The sequence below is a fragment of the Salmo salar genome, chromosome 03 (assembly GCF_965601325.2).
Source record: "Salmo salar chromosome 03, fSalSal1, whole genome shotgun sequence".
Taxonomy (NCBI): domain Eukaryota; kingdom Metazoa; phylum Chordata; class Actinopteri; order Salmoniformes; family Salmonidae; genus Salmo; species Salmo salar.
Genome location: NC_138293.1, coordinates 61,636,510 through 61,657,139, shown reverse-complemented (window position 1 = coordinate 61,657,139; position 20,630 = coordinate 61,636,510). Strand labels below are relative to the sequence as shown.

The following is a 20,630-nucleotide window of genomic DNA, read 5'->3' as shown; positions in this document are numbered from 1 at the left end:
CAAGACCTTGTGCAAGTGTCCAAGCTGCTTCCATATGTCAATGAGTTATACCCACAGAATTGATTTAATCGTGTTCATTTAGACATAAATGCACTATTATGAACAGTGCTTTCTCTGATTTCAATAGGTCGTATTTGATATGGTGCGGCTGGCTGTACATTGTCTTACGTCAGATAGCGCGTCGATTCCGCCTGCACTGATCTGTCTCGGTTGAGGGCCCGAGCGTCGCGTAAGAGTAACACAATCTGACAAAAGACAATGGCGGCTGTATAGATTCATTACAATTCGTTCAGATGGAGGAGATTTTGTTCACTTATTATTTTCCTGTCAATGGGTGTGACTAAGCTCTGCCTATTCAAAGTCATTAGCAAGGATTAGCCAAATGTTGGCTTGACCCAACTCTAAAGTGTCTTGTTCATTGTGCTGAGTTAAACAGAACGTGATACTTGCTACTTAGGATGAGGAACATGCTTGTGAATGAAGAGATATCACAATTAGTTGAAACATCATTTGAGCTGCTGTGAAAAATCAGCCAGAAGAGGGCACTGTTGGTTTTGCAGCCAGGTGCTGGACATGGTGTTTTGCTTGCCTAATGACTGCATGGTTGTTTGTCTTACAGATGATGAATGAACACATTTCTGTAGTCTATGGAAAAGAGTCTGTGTGCATGTATTAAATACAAAAAAGAATGTCACTTTGACCAAGTAATTATTTACACGGTGTCTTTTAAGTACTGCATAAATATATTCATCGTTATACTGTCAACCTCTTTGTGTTGCATTGTGAATTGACTGACTGGCATTACTGATATCTTGTTTTATCTGACTGCACCCTAACCTGTCCTAACCCTGTTGACTAACCCACTGCCTGGGCCTTGTTCTGTCTGTCTCACTGTGTCTCTGCATGGCGTGTGGTGTGGGCGGGGCTCGCTGCAGGGGCCGTACCTGGTGCACGGAGAACAGAAGCGGGAAGGGCCTCTGTCGGAGTGCGGTGGTAGCGGCAGTCTCCATGACTACCAGAGTGACCAGGGAGGGAAGCAGCAACCACAGCAGCACCAGCAGCAGAAGCAGCAGACCTACCTGCACTCCTCACGGGGCCAGCTACGGGCAGGGGGTGGGAGGGGCCTGTCCCGGCAGGACACCTTCGACTCGGAGACTCAGGGCAGTCGGGACTCGGCCTACACTGAAGCAGGGGACTCTTGCATGGACATTGAGACCGACCCCTACGAGGAGTCTGAGATGTACCGCGGGGTAGGGGGCGGGGGCAGCCGCCTCCACCTGGCCCAGCACCACGGCCGGCAGGCCTCCTGGGAAGACGAGGGGGCCGAGCCGGACCAGGAGAACCTCAACCACCCTCCCATGCCCTCCCACACCCAGCCTGGGCAACATGGCCGGGCCAAGCTAAGGGAGAGGTACTGCCAGGAACCCGGGGACACCGGCGCCAACATGGGCTGCAACAAGAATCAGGAGGACTGGGGGAGGGACGTGTACATCCGCTGAACACACATCACAACGTATGGGCTCTGAGGCTGACGGACAGACTGGGGGAGGAAGGGGAGGGAGGGAGGAAGTTCACGGTTAGGGCTAGGGGGTTAGCAGGGAGAGGAGGGTGGGTTTGGGGGCCATGCCAATCAGAGGCTCATGAATTAATCTGTTTACAACCCTATTAAAGAGGTACTTTTCTCATTGTTGAGTACGCTGTAAAGAAAAAAACAACTGCCAGATGCCATCCACCTCATTCAGTTATTTTAGCTATATTCAATTTATTTATGTTTTGAGAAGAAAAGCAGTTTGGTTGGTCTCTTTTTAGTTTATTTTGTTAGTACTACTGCATGAATACCATGGAATCCTACAGAACTGACAGCACGAGGACAGTTATCATTATGATTGTGAATTCATCATTGTGTGATCTGTATGGCTTAATCTCTGTAGTGTAGAATGTGAAGGCTGATAGAGCTGTAGTCTGTCATGTCTGTCCTCTGCCGTCTTAAACAGGGTTGTATGTCCCATGTACAGTACAGAGCATCAGGGTCTCTATCCCCACAGCTTCAGGCTCAGCTTCAGGATTCAGACACTTTCAGGATGGATCCTAAGCTTGAGTCCCTCTCCTCCGATTCCTCGTCACCCAGACCTTAAAAGCTATCTTGTGGAAAAGTTGCCATAAACTCTTCAGAATAGTTTATTGAGATAATTGGTTTATTCGTTTGACGCTTACCTTAATGTTAAGAATAAAAGGAAACCCCCCAAAGATATTACTTCCTCTTCCCTAACCGGCTTCAGCCATAGCATTTAAATAGAACTGTTTTTGTCTGGTCTGGTTGTCCCCATCTGTTTCCTGCTATTTTAGGGATACTGTCTGTCTGTGGGTGATAGCTTTGCTCCTGTAGTATACATCATCTTTTTTAATGTGGTACTGTTCATAAGCAGCACTACAGTAGTAGTCGTGTGAATGAAATGTCCTACCTAATAGTCTCTCACACCCTCAGACTTTACTTCAAGAACTCCAATCACAAGTGCCGGAATGTTTCGCCAAGCCACGTCCACCATTGTCATGGTGGGATGTCTTATCTCGTCACACTCACTGTTTTCATATGTGTGTCTTTACTGTATGTGTCTTCTTGGCTACTACCCTGCACTGTAGCCCACCCTGTCGCTCCAGCCTCCAGCACGATGTCCACCACCATCTTGCTTTCTCTGCACCAGCTTTGTGTTGTCTACGTGTTACAGGGCACACTAACAGTTATGTAAGAGTTATTTTGCGTGGTAAATCACCCCAAACGTTCAACCAAACAGCTAGCTTGTCTGAATGTCAGATGCCATGCACTTCTCTTCTTGATTTCTGACTGACTTTAGTGGTGTTTTTTCTGTGGACATTTGCATTTTATAAGGTCCTCAGTTCTTTAGCGCTAGTGAGAGGAGTGTAAAGGGGGGTGGGGGATAGGTACAAAACATGTTCTTTAACTCAGTTAACTAAATGGAGGATCCACAAATGTCTTTGGTGGGCTCCTTCTGCCCACCCCTTTCTTCAGTCAAATAAATAAATAAATATTAAATAATAATTCGTAAATAATGTTTATTGTTGCGTTATCGCAATTGTTAAAAAGATGAAAGAACATGTATCATTGGTGCCTGATTGTAGCTACATTTTGCTTTTTCTGCCTTTCATTTTTAATCTGTGGATAAATTCGTATTTTAATTAAAATTTCAATCAGAAAAAAAAGATGCTTGGTATTTTCATTGTGTCACTCCTTTGATCAAATCAAATTGTATAGGTCACATACACGTGGTTAGCAGATGTTAATGCGAGTGTGGTAAAATGCTGGTGCTTCTCGTTCCGACAGTGCAGTAATATCTAACAAGTAATCTAACAATTCCACAACAACTACCTAATACACACAAATCTAAAGGGATGGAATAAGAATATGTACATATAAATATATGGATGAGTGACGACCGAGCAGCATAGGCAAGATGCAATAGATGGTATAAGATACATTACTCATCTCATATGTATATACTGTAAGATATGTAAACATTAAAGTGGCATTATTTAAAATGACTAGTGATTGATTTATTAAAGTGGCCAATGATTTAAGTCTGTATGTAGGCAGCAGCCTCTCTGTGTTAGTGATGGCTGTTTAACAGTCTGATGGCTTGAGATAGAAGCTGTTTTTCAGTCTCTCGGTACCGAACTTTAATGCACTTGTACTGACCTCGCCTTCTGGATGATAGCAGGGTGAACAGGCAGTGGCTCGGGTGGTTGTTGTCTTTGATGATCTTTTTGGCATTCCTGACATTGGGTGCTGTAGGTGTCCTGGAGGGCAGGTAGTTTGCCCCCGGTGATGAGTTGTGCAGACCCCACCACCCTCTGGAGAGCGGTTGAGGGCGGTGCAGTTGTCGTACCAGGTGGTGATACAGGCCAACAGGATGCTCTCAATTGTGCATCTGTAAAAGTTTGTCAGGGTTTTAGGTGACAAACCAAATTTCTTCAGCCTCCTGAGGTTTTAAGAGGCACTGTTGCGCTTTCTTCAACACACTGTCTGTGTGAGTGGATCATTTCAGTTTGTCTGTGATGTTTACACCGAGGAACTTCAAACTTTCCACCTTCTCGACTACTGTCCCATCGATGTGGATAGGGGATGCTCCCTCTGCTGTTTCCTGAAGTCCACGAAACAGCAGAGGGAGCTGATAATCACTGATGATTATCAGGGACACACACTTTCACATCCTCTACACCTAGAGGGGTGTATGACTGAATACATTAGTTTGCCATTTAAATTAGCTATACTTTCATTTAAATGATCACTCAATTCTTGCAATACAAGTAACTTAAGTATATTGGTGATTGAAGCCGTTGTCAAATAACAGAAAACCTCATCAGGTGCATGACTTAACAATACATATAACAGCTGAAGCTTGCTGTAGTTCCCCTTTTGTTGCATAAACTATGGCTTAAAATATGGTTTCTGTTTCTCTTGCGAAGGAAAAAAAGAAGAAAGCCTCTTGTGGTTTTTGACTCATCTCTAGTTGAAAACACAACAGCCGCAGGACTCAGCTCAGCGCGTGACGTGCCCTGGATTGTCATGCCTCCACTGTGGAGGAAACTATTTTTTTTTTTTTTAATTCCAGACATTTTAAAAGGAAGTAAGAACCATATAATGTTCTATAGGATGAAGTAGTTAAGTAAATATCTAGACGTTTGGGTGTGGTGGTCCCTCTTCCTGAATCTGCGATCATATGTTGCATCGTTTTTCAGGCTTTCCCTAATGTCCAAACCATGGCCCAGAGTGACCCCTGACTGAGTCCTACCATTACAGGATTCTTGAGTGAATCCCATGTAAATAAATAGAGGCCTGATCAGTGTTCGGATTAGGGTAGATGTCAGCAATATTCAGTAGGGATCCGGCTATGATATTCAGTACGAGCACTGGGGCATACACTTCACAGAGTAACTAAAATATATTAATGTGATTGGAATGGAAAAACGGAACAGCTAGTGATCCTGAAGTTACATGGAAAACACATTACCCCCTGCACTGCCATAAAGATCCAGACTTCTAAGCAGAAGCCTCATGTTGTGGGACTATCACTTCTACCACCAGGACATTTTAACTTGGGAAAGTCAAGCCCTGAAGTTAATTCAAACACATTCTCATTCACAGGAATAGAAAGGGAATACCAGGGGAATGTCACAGTCATTGTTTTACTTTTTGATTCCATCAATAAATATCACCTGTAGAATTCCCCTGAAATGAGGCTTGGTCAAAGTACACGGTACTTTACGGGGCAACTAAGATATTAGTGCAGAGTGCCGTTTTTAAAACAATTGATGGATATTCATGTGATTGAAGGGGATCAGCTAGTGACCCAGCCCACTGGGCACAGATGTCAATTCAACGTCTCTTCCAAGTTGGTTTAATATAATTTCATTGAAATGACATGGAAACAACGTTGATTCAACCAGTGTGTGCCCAGTGGGTGAGGTTTACATGCAAAAACATTACACACTGCACTGTGGTGAAATAAAGATCCAGATTTCTTAGCGCCTAAAGTTGTGAGACTATCTCACTTCTGCCATCATTGTAGACAACATTTCAAATTGGGAAAGTCATGCCCTGAAGTTTATGATAAACACTATCTCAATCACAGGAATAGAAAGGACATTCCAGGTGAATGTCACAGTCATTGTTTCACTTTTGGTTACTAAACATGTAGAATTCCCCTGTTGAAATCAGGCTTGAGGGACTATAAAGTAGTTCCGCGTCCATGTGTGGGTGAGATGGCGTTGTCCTCCCGTTCATCAGAGCTCTCATTTTATTCGTCACGTTTGCGTCATGTTTCGCTACAGAAGCGTGGCCACGCCCGCTTTTAGCTGCTGAGGAATTCCTTTGCCCCGCCTTTTTCTGTGACTCGCTCCAATCATCCCCCAAAATCTAGCTAGCTAAGTAAAAGAATGCATTGCCTATTTTGATCGCAGAATCAATTTGGTATCGATAGACAACCCATGGGCACATATCTCGTTTTGTTGGTGTCGATGAACGTCAGAAAAATACCTTTGTAGGCTGTGCTACCTAATGTTTTCCAGGTAGTTGGCTTATTAGCCTCGAAGCACAGGGTTAGTTATCAGTACAGTTATTTAGCTAGCTAACGTTAGCTATCTTTGCTTGAAGTGTGGGGTGCCTATTGTGTTAGCTAGACAGCTACCGTTAACAGCTATCTGATTTGCTGTGTTTGAAATATTTTCATATTTCTTTGCGTTGTCTTCATTCTCATCACCGGTGGATATGGGACTACTCTTTACCAAGCTGATGACTGTCTTCGGAGACAGAGGTAATAATTTGTGTGCCTGAATACATTTAGCTAATTTACTGCTATTATTGTTGCTCCTAAGTAATCTCCACTCCGTGCCTGATCATTTCTGCTTGCTTGGTTTGGTAACGTTAGCTGTTTTGTAGCAGAGTTGTTATGGACTGGATTTAAATTATGAGAACGCAAGCAAAGCTGTTAGGCGTGATTTTCAATAACGTTAGTGACAGTTTAAAAAATGGTTAATTTCGGCATAGCCAAAATCGTAGCTAAATTTCTAAGTACACCGGGCACCTTCCAATAACTGGTTAATTTCTGTCGGACACGCGCTAGTCTGTACTGGATGTTCTGTTCACTGTGTCAACGTTCTGCACACGTGTCCCGTGTAATTATCTGTTTTCTATGTAACGGTAGTGATAGTGAATTGCATTAATATTATGCAACCAATAACATTTCGTCAATCAGTACTGTTTACCTCGTTGATGAGATGATGGCAGGTTAGAGGTCGCTGGGGTTGACTACCAGGGTCAAATGGCCCTTGTTTTACCTAATAGTGACACTGCAAACAAACAGGTTTTGACCCCTTTGGATAATAAAGATGTCTGCCCATGTTTTTCATATCTGGTATTTGAATCCGTGACTAGACCCTTCAAAGAGAGTCCATCAGTCACACGTGTTATCAAGGTGATGATTGATTAGCTTTGGTGGTCACAGGTCTGTGAATGGCAATCCATGTGTCATATGTACAAGTGTGTAAATCACTTTCCTCTTTCCTTCTCTCATAGAACACAAAGTGATCATAGTGGGCCTGGACAATGCTGGGAAGACCACTATCCTCTACCAATTGTGAGTGATATCAAAATAGATTTGTATAATTTATGATCACATAAGTGTCAAATTTATGCAAATGATATTTATAATCACTTAGTCATAACAATCACTCTGTCCTCTCAGCCTTACCAAAGAGGCGGTCCACACCTCCCCCACCATTGGCAGTAACGTAGAGGAGATCTCTGTACGCAAGACCCGCTTCCTGGTATGGGACATCGGAGGCCAGGAAAGCCTGAGAGCCAGCTGGAACTCCTACTACTGCAACACAGAGGTACGGATCTGTCGGTGTGTGTGCGCCGCAGAATGTCTTTGTCGAGGAACAGCATGTGTTTTTTTTATGTAACAAAGTGTGTACCGGTGTGTGTTGGTTTCTGGCCAGTTACAGCTGGAGTAGAAATAGAACCCTGCTAATGCTTAAACACTTTTTGCTTTAACTTCCCTTTCCCTCCGAGACTGTCTGAATGGCTACAGCTGGAGACAAGATGTATTTCAGCTGTCCAACGATTAGGCCAACATTGAGTTATTACACTTTAACCAGCAGCTGATTGTTGTTGTCATTGATAATGCATGGGAACACTATTACATCATCTGTTACAGAACTAACCATATCAGTCTGCTGTCCTGTGTATTCCTCTAACACTCATAGACTCTTACTGAAGTCATATTAAACGTTGATGAGATGAGAGCACTCAGAGCCAGGGGTAAAGTTAAGTGAGTAAGTTGGTCCCCTTTGGCCAGGGTATTCAGTTGTTTTGTCTCTCTTTAGATTGTGATTCTGGTTGTGGACAGCACTGACCGCGAGCGCCTAAATCTGAACAAAGATGAACTTCACCGCATGCTTGCACATGAGGTAACAACCACCTGGGTTTTTTGGGGGCATCATGGGAAGGGGGAGGGTCAGCTCAACCTCACTGTTTAGATTTTTTTTTCTTTCTGAAGACCAGTTTCAAATGCAGGAAAGCACCCTATTCATTCTTAACTTCCTTTTTCCTGTATATGACACACCAGAAATATTAGCCGATTGGAATTTCCTTATTGTATCAACAGGTGGATGAGTGAGGATTACTTTTTAAGAATAAGGGCACTTTGTTTTCTAGGTGGTTCACGTTCCATTGTCACTCACCTTATGTATCTTTTTAAAGGTGCAATATACAGAAATCGCGCCACCATTTCCTGGTTGTTAAAATTCTAATAGTTAACCTAATTTCAGTTTGTGACAAACAAGCAATCTATAGTGTAGAAAATTGTTGTACCATCCAAACTGCTGTGAAATATCTTTTTGATAACCAAAAATATTATATTTTTAGCTGTTTGAAGCTGGTGTATAAAATCGCTTCTTAGACTTGCTTTCAATGAGAATGACAGATCTATAACTCACATTTCTATATGAATTTGATCAGGTGGCCCAAAAAGTCACATATTGCAGCTTTAACATGTTGACACGTGAGCTATGTTCATGCTCTCAATATGACTCATATCACCACTACAGCGCAAACAAACTGATTGCAAAACCATGATGGGTTGTTTCAACATTTCCCCTGTGTGAATCAGTGCATTGACAGCTGAGCTGTTCAGTTTATGTTCTGCTGACGCTGCTATTTTCTATTATCTGAGTCGTCGCAGCGGAGAGATTCTGTAGATATCCACAGGAAACGCTCAGACGTGTAAATATGTTGAATATAAAAACGAGATAATTGTGCCTCTCTCCTGTCCTGTCTGACTGGTGTGTAGGACCTACAGAATGTAACCCTGCCTTTCTCTCCTGTCCTGTCTGACTGGTGTGTAGGACCTTCAGAATGCTGCGATTCTAGTTCTGGCCAACAAGCAGGACATGAAGGACTCTATGACAGTGGCAGAGATCTCCCAGTGCCTCACCCTCAGCTCCATCACAGCCCACTCCTGGCATGTACAGGCCTGTTGTGCCCTCACAGGGGAGGGGTGAGTACACTGCATAACTACAGACACACCTGGGCCTCCTCCGTTTGTGTGTGTTATAACGTTCCGATAAATAACCTTAAGTCAGTCAAACACAGTTTAATTTTCAAAACCATTTCCATCTCTTTCTCCTAACCTCCAGACTACCTGCCAGTCTGGACTGGATGAGGTCTCGTGTCCTGGCCAGTTAGAACTCCTTCCGTGGGCTCATCCCAATTGGAACCAGGACAGCTATCCTTTGACCCAACAAACACAACCTCTCAGATGTCGCAGCCAAAGCCACAGTGCCCAGATCAGGATCTCCACTATCTGTAGTGACACTGCCCCTCTGAGCCCCAGGGGTGGCCCCAGTCCTCCCCTGTCACCCTCATGCCTTACCCAGCCTTTAGTGTGTATGCCAGGGCTGACCAGAGTACAGGTCTGCCTCGGGATAGAGGAGGCCTGGAGGAACCTGGCAGAACCTCAACTAGACATGCCAGGGTGTGCCAGTGTGCATGTGCGTCAGCATCTATGTGTGGTGTGTGTGAGACTCCGTTCTAGAGGTCCACCATGTTTACATAAGAATCCCTACCTGTCAGACCTGACTCCATGAGGATGACACAGTATGCCCCACATAAGCTGAAAAGGGACCTATCACAGTATTTACGCCTCCTGTCCTCATGAACTCCATAGAGGTAGAATGGGAGGTTGCATTGGATTTCTTTAACATACAAATCTGTATCTCTGACTTGAGGAAAACCACAGTACCACAGGTTGAGGCCAGACCTAATGGTGATCAGACTGGTGCTCAGCCTTCTAAGCTATCAATGCACAAATTACTTGAAGTATTTATATCAAAGAAGAAAAAAAGGGGTTGCTTGACAGTGAAAAACAAGTATTGTCTGATTTAAAACAGGTTAATCATGTATTTTTATACATATACAGTGGCTATGTATTTTACAGTACAAAATATTTTTTGTACAAATAAATGTTATTATTGATAAACTGGTGACTGGGCTGCCTTCTCTGTAGTAGGGGAATTACACATGGAACAATTTGGGAACGCCTGAACCAATGATTTATATACTGAACAAAAATCTAAGCGCAACATGCAACAATTTCAAAGGTTTTACTGAGTTACACTTCATAGAAGGAAATCAGTCAATTGAAATAAAGGTATTAGGATTTCACATGACTGGCCAGGGGTGCAGTGATGGGAGGGCATAGGCCCACCCACTTGGGAGCCTGGCCCAGTCAATCAGAATGAGTTTTTCCCCACAAAGGGTTTTTTACAGAAAGAAATATTCCTCAGTAACCGCCCCTTCTCGGACGATCCCACAGGTAAAGAAGCCGGTTGTAGAGGTCCTGGACTGGCGTGGTTACACCTGGTCTGCAGTTGTTAGGCCGGTTGGATGTACTGCCAAATTCTCTAAAACGACGTTGAAGGTGGCTAATGGTCGAGAAATGAACATTCAATTCTCTGGCAACAGGTCTGTTGGACATTCCTGCAGTCTGAATGTCAATTGCACACTCCCTCAAAACATCTGTGGCATTGTGTCATGTATGCAAAGCTGCACATTTTAGAGTGGCCTTTTATTGTCCTCAGCACAGGGTGCACCTGTGTAATGATCAATCTGTTTAATCAGCTTCTTGACATGCCACACCTGTCAGGTGGGTGGATTATCTTGGCAAAGGAGAAATGCTCACTAACAGGGATGTAAACAAATTTGTGAACAACGTTTGAGAGAAATAAGCTTTTTGTGCATATGGAAAAATTCTGGGATCTTTTATTTCAGCTCATGAAAAAATGGGACCAACACTTTACATGTTGTGTTTGTATTTTTGTTCCATATATATATATATATGGAACACCCGTGTCTTGCTCCCATGCAGATTTTGTATTTGCCAAGGAAGGCAGATTAATGTTCTGTATTATGTCGTATAATCTGGAGATTGTGCCCTTCAGATACAGGTTAAGATCTAAACACTTCTCGACTGTACACTTAGTAGGCTCGAGTGGAAATGAAGGGAAATGTGTTTTAGCAAAGCTGCGAGTTTGCCGGTATCTATAAAAAGTGGGTATTGGGAATATTATGGTCAACCCTCGGAGTATAGAATGGGACGAATGTGTTATCAACAAATAGGTCACAAAAAAACCGCCAGAACTGGAATGCCGTGTCAATCTGTGAAGCTGTGAAGAGATGATTAGATGTTAATGGAGAGAAACCGCTTGTTTGTTTAAGGCTAAAGTGATTTCGGAATTGGGACCAGATTTTAATATAACTCACATTTCTATGTCAATTTCGTGGGGTTGCCGAGGTGCCTTATTGCTATTGTAAACGGGTTACCAACGTAATTAGAGCAGTAAAAATACATGTTTTGTCATACCAGTTGTATATGGTCTGTTATAAACTGGGTGGTTCGAGCCCTGAAATCCGATTGGCTGGCACGGCTGAGGGCTGTTCTTACGCAACTCGGAGTGTCTGGACACAGCCCTTTTAGTCGTGGTATACTGGCCATGTACCACAAACCCCCGACATGCCTTATTGCTAATATTAACTGGTTACCAACGTAATCAGAGTACTAAAAATACGTGTTTTGTCATACGTGTGGTATACGGTTGTCAGTCAATCAGCAATCCAAGGTTTATATTCCGAACTGTTTTTAACAACTACACTTTACTTACTAGTCTTGATAACACCAGCCTCTCCACAGCTCGCGCATTAGCGGGTTCAAAATAGGGGGCATCCGGATTTGAACCGGAGACCTCTTGATCTGCAGTCAAATGCTCTACCACTGAGCTATACCCCCACTGTATCTCAGCAGCACAATAAAAGCTAATTATCCTAAGGATGTCAATTATGTTCATAAATTACAAAAAACATTATTTTATGCGGTACAGTTTGTATTTTCGGTTAAAAAAAAAATGCATTTCACGGGTTATCGACGTTTTTCAAGACGTGTTCGTCTGTTAGGGGAGCGCACACTGTGTACTCGTTTCCTCCACTAGGAGGAGACAAATACATGTGTCTCTTGGGTGCTTTCAGTACTGTACAGTACACGGTATTTTATATACGCTATCAAGGGAGAAACGAATGTTAGTGTTTCTTTGTATCTTTTTGTCAGTAACAACATCAGTCGGCTCTCATGTATGCCCAATGATATATTTTGTTTTTATGAACATGCGTGCACCCTAAACACATTAGATAAAAAGATGGGTTTGGTAACAGTGGTAAACCTCGGATAGTAAAACTCTAGTTCTGTCGCATTTCATTCGTGCATTTGCCATAAAACAACAACAATAACCACTCACATGACACATTTCGACCAGTTTAAGTTTAATGGTGTGTATAGGGCAGGAATTAATGATGAGACAATTAAGGGTGCAGAATGTTGTTAAAACCGTGACCACGGAAACCAAAAAACATGCGAAAAGGCCTGTTGGGAAGACAATGCAACAACAACAACAAAAAACCAGCTCTGCAGGCCTTATTACATCCCAGCCACTTGAAATGACATTGAGGTTTATTTGCATCACAACAAGGAGATTGCATGCCTCAGAATTTCAAAAGTAAATCTGGTGGTGATAGAAACGTGTAAATGACTAGAGAACGACTCTGACTTCAGGACTACAATAGGCCTGCAATACAATGAATGACCTTCCATCAGGCATGTCTGCTAAATTTCTTCAACAAGGGATTTGAAGGAATGGGTACAATTTTAACAGCTAGTTAGACTACCAGCTGATACTATGAGCTCCCATTGCGATTGTTTTTTAAATTGTGTCTTGTATTTAAGATTGTCCACTTTGTGGTCCCCAAATACCTATGTAACTACTTTAACTTGGTCAGGGAGAGGAGCAGTGGCGTAAAGTACTTAAGTACTACTTAAGTCGTTTTTTGGGGTATCTGTACTTTACTTTACTATTTATATTTTTGACAACTTTTACTTTTACTTCACTACATTCCTAAAGAAAATGATGTACTTTTTACTCCATACATTTTCCCTGACACCCAAAAGTACTCATTACATTTTGAATGCTTAGCAGGACAGGAACATTGTCTAATTCACACACTTATGCTTAATTTGTAATGATGTCTGAGTGTTGAAGTGTAAAACTGGCACCATCTGGTTTGCTTAATATAAGAAATTTGAAATGATTATACTTTTACATTTACTTTTGATTCATTCATTCAGATCTAGGATGTGTTATTTTAGTGTTCCCTTTATTTTTTTGAGCAGTATATATATTTCTAATGGAAAAGGAATAGAGATAGACATACATTTAAACTGTAAACTGGCTAAAACTGACCATATGTGCATGTTTGTTTATAGCTCTGTCTATGTCTAGGCTTCAACATCCCCATATTCTGTTTGCCTATGGCAGGGATGGGCAACTTTATGAGGGTGGGGGCAAAGAGAAAGCAATACAAAAGTAACTGAAAGTTATCAGATTACGTTACTGAGTTTGGGTAATCCAAAACCTACGTTACTGATTACAATTTTGGACAGGTAACTAGTAACTGTAATGGATTACATTTAGAAAGTAACCTGCCCAACAACCCTGTGTTCACTCATGACTGTGTGGCAGCGCACATCTCCAACTCAATCATCAAGCTTGCTGACGACAGAACAGTGGTAGTAGGCCTGATTATCAAAACAACGAGACAGCCTACAGTGAGGAGTTAAGAGCCCTGGCAGTGTGGAGAATAACCTTTCTCTCAATGTCAACAAAACAAGGAGCTGATCGTGGACTACAGGAGACAGCAGAGAGACTTCGCCCCCATCCACATCGACGGGGCCGCAGAGGAGAGGGTGAAAAGCTTTAAGTTCTTTGGTGTGCGCATAACTGAGGACCTGAAATGGTCCCTTCACACCGATACTTTGGAGAAGAAGGCGCAACAGCGTCTCTTCAACCTCAGGAAGCTGAAGAAATTCAGCTTGGCCCCTAACACCCTCACAAACTTCTACAGATGCAACATTGAGAGAGCATTCTATTCGGGCTGTATCACCGCCTGGTACAGCAACTGCACCGCCTGCAACCGCAGGGTTCTCCAGAGGGTGGTGCGGTCTGCTCAACGCATCATCGGGGGAACACTGCCTGCCCTCCAGGACATCTATAGCACCCAGTGTCACAGGAAGGCCAAGAAAATGATCAAGTACCTCAGCCACGGCCCATCCACTACCATCTAAAAGGCAAAGACAGTACAGGTGCATCAAAACTGGGACCGAGAGACTGATAAACAGCTTCTATCTCCAGGCCATCAGACTGTTAAACAGTTATCACTAGCCAGCCTCCACCCTGTACCCTGCCCTGAACCTTAGACACTGTCACTAGCCGGCTACCAACCAGTACTCTACCCTGCACCTGTACATAGAGTCATTGAACACTGGTCAATTTAATAATGTTTACATACTGTCAGTGGTGGAAAAAGTTCTCAATTCTCATACTTGAGTAAAAGTAAAGATACCTTAATAGAAAATGACTCAAGTAAAAGTGAATGTCACCCAGTAAAATACTACTTGAGTAAAAGTCTTAAAGTATTTGGTTTTTAAATATACTTAAGTATCAAAATTAAATGTAGTTGCTAAAATATACTTAAGTATCAAAAGTAAAAATACGAATAATAAAAAAATCCTTATATTAAGCAAACCAGAAGGCACAATTTAAAAACATTTTTTTTACGGGTAGCCAGAGTCACACTCCAACACTCAGACATCATTTAAAAACAAAGCATTTGTGTTTAGTGAGTCCACCAGATCAGAGGTAGCAGGGTTGACCAGGGATGTTCTCTTGATAAGTGTGCGAATTGGACCATTTTATTACCTGCTAAGCATTCAAAATGTTACGATTACTTTTGGTTGTCAGGGAAAATGTATGGAGTAAAAAGTATATATTTTTCTTTAGGAATGTAGTTAAGTAAAAGTAAAAGTTGTCAAAAATATAAATAGTAAAGTACAGATACGCCAAAAAACTACTTAAGTAGTACTTTAAAGTATTTTTACTTAAGTACTTTACACCACTGCATACTGTTTTACCCACTTTATATGTATATACTGTATTTTAGTCATGGCTCATCCATTATAACCATCTCCACAGAGGAACTCTAGAGCTCTGTCAGAGTGACCATCGAGTTCTTGGTCAGCTCCCTGACCAAGGCCCTTCTCCCCCAGTTGTTTAGTTTAGCAGGGCGGCTTGGTCTAGGAAGAGTATTGGTGGTTCCAAATGTCTTCCATTTAAGAATGATGGAGGTCACTGTATTCTTGGGGACCTTTAATGCTGCAGGATTTTTAAAATATCCTTCCCCTTCCATCTGTGCTTTGACACAATCCTGTCTCGGAGCTCTACGGACAACTCCTCATGGCTTGGTTTTTGCTCTGACATGCACCGTCAACTGTGGGACCTTATATAGTCAGGTGTGTGCCTTTCCAAATCATGTCCAATCAATTGAATTTACCACAGGTGGACTCCAATCAAGTTGTGGAAACATCTTAAGGATGATCAATGGAAACAGGATGCACCTGAGCTCAATTTCAAGTCTTATAGCAAAGGGTCTGAATACTTATGTAAATAAGTATACATTTGTAATAATATCCCCCCCCCAACATTTGTTTTGTCATTATGGGGTATTGTGTGTAGATTGCTGAGAAAAAAACAATATTTAATCCATTTTAGAAAAAGGCTGTAATGTACAAAAAGGTGGAAAAAGTCAAGGGGTCTGAATACTTTCCGAAGGCACTACAGTATTTATATTGAGGACTCTGACATTGCTCGTTCTGCTATGTCTTATTTATTTTGTGCGTTAGGATTATGTGTATTGTTAGATTGCTGCACGGTTGGAGCTAGAAACATAAGCGTTTCGCTACACCTGCGATAACATCTGCAAAACTGTGTACTTGGCCAATAAACTTTAATTTGATTTGTTCATTTGGATATCAATGCTAAGATATGTCGTCTAGGTTCGTAGAGGGTATACACTAACACAACATTTGTTTTATAAATTGTATGTGTCACTCAGTTCCATAGTCAGTAAGGGCCCGATTCCAACATAGTAAATTATGCCTTTCTTACATATGCACTTCCTACACACTTCTCAGTAGTTGGTATTCAGACTTACCTTATGAAGGTGCTTAATGGGCTTTGCAGGCGTGGTTCCCTTGCGCACGCTGAATAAATGTAATTCAAACCCTGAAAACCCTCTAACTTCCTAGCCGGCAGATTTTCAGGGTTTTCAGTACATTTATCTTAAGCCATCTCTTCAAATACAGTGTACCTTTAAATTTGAATTTTGATGACAGACTCAACAGAATAATCCAGAGAACGGGTTCAGAATATTAGGGATCAATGAAAGAAAGCCATCTAAATATATGCATATTGATCTGTCGTTTCAGCACCAATTGATAGATTTAAATTACTCTGTGGTCACCTACATTTTCAACCTCTCCCTGACCCAATCTGTAATACTTACATGTTTCAAGCAGACCCCCATAGTCCCTGTGCCCAAGAACATCAAGGTAACTTGTCTAAATGACTGCTGACTGTAGCATTCACATCTGTAGCCATGAAATGCTTTGGTCATGGCTCACATCAACCTCATCATCCCAGAAACCCAAGCGTTGCAAAATAAATGTACACATACATGTTATTCAATCATTGCACCCACCCTGCTCGCGCGCGTCAACGAGCGTCCGTGTAGCCAGGCGCTAAAATAGAACTTGGTTCTATTTGTGACGCTCGACGCGCTGCAAGTCCTGTCTCTCCCATCTCCTCATTGGTTTTTAGGAATATATACGCCCACGTGGGTGATTGAAAGATGAGCTGAGGTCCACACTCCAGTCCAGTCAGTTGTGGTAATGCACCTAAAGTTGGTAGCCCACCGCCATAAAAAGTCTAAAGAAGAAGAAGAAGCCTGAAGGTGGAGAGATTACTGGAAAACAAACGTTTACCCTTTTATCTGTTGATTAATTGTCGGAGTAGAGGACCTTGTGCATTTCAGGTAAAATGCAACCTAATGTTTATATCCCAAGACAAATTAGCTAGCAACAGCAAGCTAACTAGCTAAATTGCCATAAATGTTTAATGCTTTTCAACCTGTTCCCGAATATAGTTGGTTCAGAGTTTGTTTTGATATTTGAACCTGCTTCTCCTGATTGCATCTGGTGTGGCGGGACAAAATCAACACGCGTGCGATGGAGCACACGGACACACGCGCGTATGCCGTCTGGTAAGCATGTTAGGTCCCTGGGACTGAACACCTCACTCTGCAACTGGATCCTGGACTTCCTGACGGGCCACCCCCAGGTAGTGAAGGTAGGCAACAACACATCCGCCACACTGACTCTCAACACGGGTGCCCCTCAGGGGTGCGTGCTTGGTACCCTCCTGTACTCCCTGTTCACCCACGACTGCGTGGCAGCGCATGACTACAACACCATCATCAAGTTTGCCGATGACACAACGGCGGTAGGCCTGATCACCAACAACGATGAGACAGCCTATAGAGAGGAGGTCAGAGACCTGGCAGTGCGGTACCAGGACAACAACCTCTACCTCAACGTGGGCAAAACAAAGGCGCTTATCATGGACTACAGGAAACGTAGGGCCAGACACGCCCCCATTCACATTGACAGGGCTGTAGTGGAGCAGGTTGAGAGCTTCAAGTTCCTCTGTGTCCACATCACTAACGACCTATCATGGTCCAAACACACCAACACAGTTGGAAAGAGGGCACGACAATTCCTCTTCTCCCTCAGGAGGCTGAAAAGATTTGGCGTGGGCCCTCAGATACTCAAAAAGTTGTAGAGATGCACCATTGAGAGCACCTTGACTGGCTGCATCATCGCTTGGTATGGCAACTGGTCGGCATCGGACTGCAAAGCGCTACAGAGGGTACATTACTGGGGCTGAACTCCCTGCTATCCAGGACCTCTATACCAGGCGGTGTCAGAGGAAGGCCCTAAAAATGGTCAAAGACACCAGCCACCCAAGTCATAGACAGTTCTCTCTGCTGTCGCACGGCAAGCGGTACCGGAGCGCTAAGTCTTGGACCAAAAGGCTCCTGAACAACATCTACCCCCAAGCCATAAGACTGATAAATAGTTAACTAAATAGGTACCTATACTATCTGCATTGACCATTTTTGCACCAACTCTTTTTGACTTTATGCACACACACTGCCCTCTACCCACACACTCACATGTACTTACACTGACACTGACACTCCAACACATACACACACACACACACACACACACACACACACACACACACACTCACACATAACACGTACACACAGGCACACTGTCACCACACACACACACTTCCACACTCATCACATACACTGCTGCTACTGTCTATTATCTATCCTGTTGCCTAGTCACTTTACCTCTACAGTATATTTACATATCTAACTCAATTTCCTCGTACCCTTGCACATCAACTCGGTACATAGCCAAGCTATCATTGCTCATTGTGTATTTTTTCCTCATGTTACTATGTTTTTCTATTATAATTTTGGTTTTGTTGATCGTATTCTGCATTGTTGGGAAGGGCCCGTAAGGAAGCATTTCACTGTTAGTCTACACCTGTTGTTTACGAAGCGTGTGACAATTAACATTTTCTTAGTTTAGATTTGATCTTATTTAGGGGTTAGAAAAGTATTTATGAATCACAAAAAACTGGTTTGGAGAGCCTTTACACACGAAAGAAAGAACACGGTGGTTTGATTCATTCAGAAAATTGCCACATTCAGATCTTAGACCCATGGTAATGTTGGAAAATTTGTGTACGTAGAATTATAATAGGGAGAATAGTGTACAGAAGTAGGCCTTGTCTATTGCCTGCACTAACCATGGAACTGTGTGAAGACACAGCCAAGTATTGCACCATACGTCAGGTTCAAACTGTTGTGGCTTAGTCGGCGCTCAGCTCCGTAACAATTGAATTAGCTTACGTGTCATCTTTAAACAAATATGATCAACTGTTACTAATGATCCTCAGCAACAACCACATGGCCGTGACGGCGCTTACAGAGGAAGAAAATGAGGATAAACGAAACAATTGAATTAAATGGAATGATAATGTAGGCTATACCAACTGAATTGATCTAACAATCAATTGGCAGTTGAATGTGTGTTGTTATTAGGCATACTGACGGTCAATACCGATAGTGTCTAATATTTAACATGATAGAAACAGGAAACGGAGAAAGTTGGGGTAGCCTATAATTAAGACATTCGAGAGAGAGCCCATCTCTGCCAGTTACAATAAAATTCAGTACAATTTAAATTCTGCATAATGGCACAGAATTTCAGAAACTATACTGTGGGAAAGTCGATATGTTGATATGCTTCAGTTTGCAGCCATATGACTGGTTCAACATTTGTCTCGCAATAATAAGATAAAATGTTTCTAAAAGAAGTGTCGTTTATATTTACAATTCCCTTATCCAAACGGATTACTCATTTACCTAGCTCTTATTAACAGCTCTTATCAAGTTGTAAATTGCAGTGCATGAAGAATGGGGTTACTGTATTTCTATCAGAAAAAATACAGTACATGCTTTTTCCACTTGGAACCGCTAGGTTCTCTCGACCTTATTCATTGTTTCCTTCTGCGCAAAGACGGTGGAATTATTAGGGATTAAGTCAAGGTCAGAATCTGGATATCTGTAGATACATTTCCACCACACCTTCATTTATTTGATCTCCACCCAAAACAAATAGCAGGTGAATAGCATGCTATTCTCAAGCTTAAATTCAAGGTCAGAATACACGTAGAGAGCAAACTGCATAGAAAGGGAATTTATGCCCCCTTAACTCGGGTCGGAATCGGGCCCATGTTTATGTTTTCCTTACCTACCCAGTTAGACACCATTCAAAGAAAATGAGGGGGCACCCGGATTTGAACCGGGGACCTCTTGATCTGCAGTCAAATGCTCTACCACTGAGCTATACCCCCTGATAGAAAGTCTAGTCACCAGAGGTATTCTAGTCAATGTTCTGAGTAAGTGTTTAATAGGTTAGTGCTACTAGAACATTGCTCCACCCCCTGTAACTATAAAGTGTATGTTTTCTTTTCTTTTTCTTTAACCTTTATTTAAATAGGCAAGTCAGTTAAGAACAAATTGTTATTTACAAGGACAGCCTACGCTGGGTCAATTGTGCGCCGCCACGGGACTCCCAATCACGGCCGATTGTGATACAGCCTGGAATCAAACCAGGGTCTGTAGTGATGCCTCTAGCACTGAGAAGCAGTGCCTCAGACCGCTGTGTGTGTGTGTGTGTGTGTGTGTGTGTAGGGTTGGGTTGGGTAGGTTACTTTCTAAATGTAATCTGTTAGTTACTAGTTACCTGTCCAAAACTGTAATCAGTAACGTAATTTTTGGATTACCCACATTTTGTAATGTAATCTGATTACTTTCAGAAGCACACACACACACCGCATCCAGAACACAGAGCCAATATTTACCCAGCCGTCTGCCCAACACAGGAGGATCAGATGTACAGACACATGAAAGAGGAACAGAAAAATGGAGAGAGAGAGACAGGGTGACAGGGAGAGAGCTGGGGAAGAGAAAA

The 20,630-nt window shown here is 42.5% G+C and overlaps 2 protein-coding genes and 2 non-coding genes across 6 annotated transcripts in view; 2 read left to right on the top strand and 2 right to left on the bottom strand.

Annotated features, from left to right (window-relative positions):
* LOC106600985 (voltage-dependent L-type calcium channel subunit beta-1) overlaps positions 1-3,219 on the top strand; it is a 36,779-nt gene extending 33,560 nt beyond the window's left edge. For all 3 annotated transcript variants that reach the window (XM_014192807.3, XM_014192802.3, XM_082973657.1), the window contains one exon: positions 936-3,219. In XM_014192807.3, the coding sequence (XP_014048282.1) occupies positions 936-1,499 (564 nt within the window). In that variant the 3' untranslated portion in view covers positions 1,500-3,219. The remainder of the gene's footprint in view (positions 1-935) is intronic.
* A 2,707-nt stretch (positions 3,220-5,926) lies between these two features.
* Positions 5,927-9,542, top strand: LOC106600984 (ADP-ribosylation factor-like protein 5B). The gene is made up of 6 exons (XM_014192800.3): positions 5,927-6,329; positions 7,091-7,151; positions 7,260-7,407; positions 7,903-7,986; positions 8,923-9,074; positions 9,214-9,542. Exons 1-6 carry the CDS (start codon positions 6,284-6,286, stop codon positions 9,260-9,262), a joined length of 540 nt encoding a protein of 179 aa, XP_014048275.1. The 5' UTR covers positions 5,927-6,283; the 3' UTR covers positions 9,263-9,542.
* A 2,247-nt stretch (positions 9,543-11,789) lies between these two features.
* trnac-gca (transfer RNA cysteine (anticodon GCA)) lies at positions 11,790-11,861 on the bottom strand. Its single transcript has one exon. It is a non-coding gene; the product is annotated as a tRNA-Cys (tRNA).
* An 8,077-nt stretch (positions 11,862-19,938) lies between these two features.
* Positions 19,939-20,010, bottom strand: trnac-gca (transfer RNA cysteine (anticodon GCA)). Its single transcript has one exon. It is a non-coding gene; the product is annotated as a tRNA-Cys (tRNA).
* Positions 20,011-20,630: the final 620 nt, after the last annotated feature.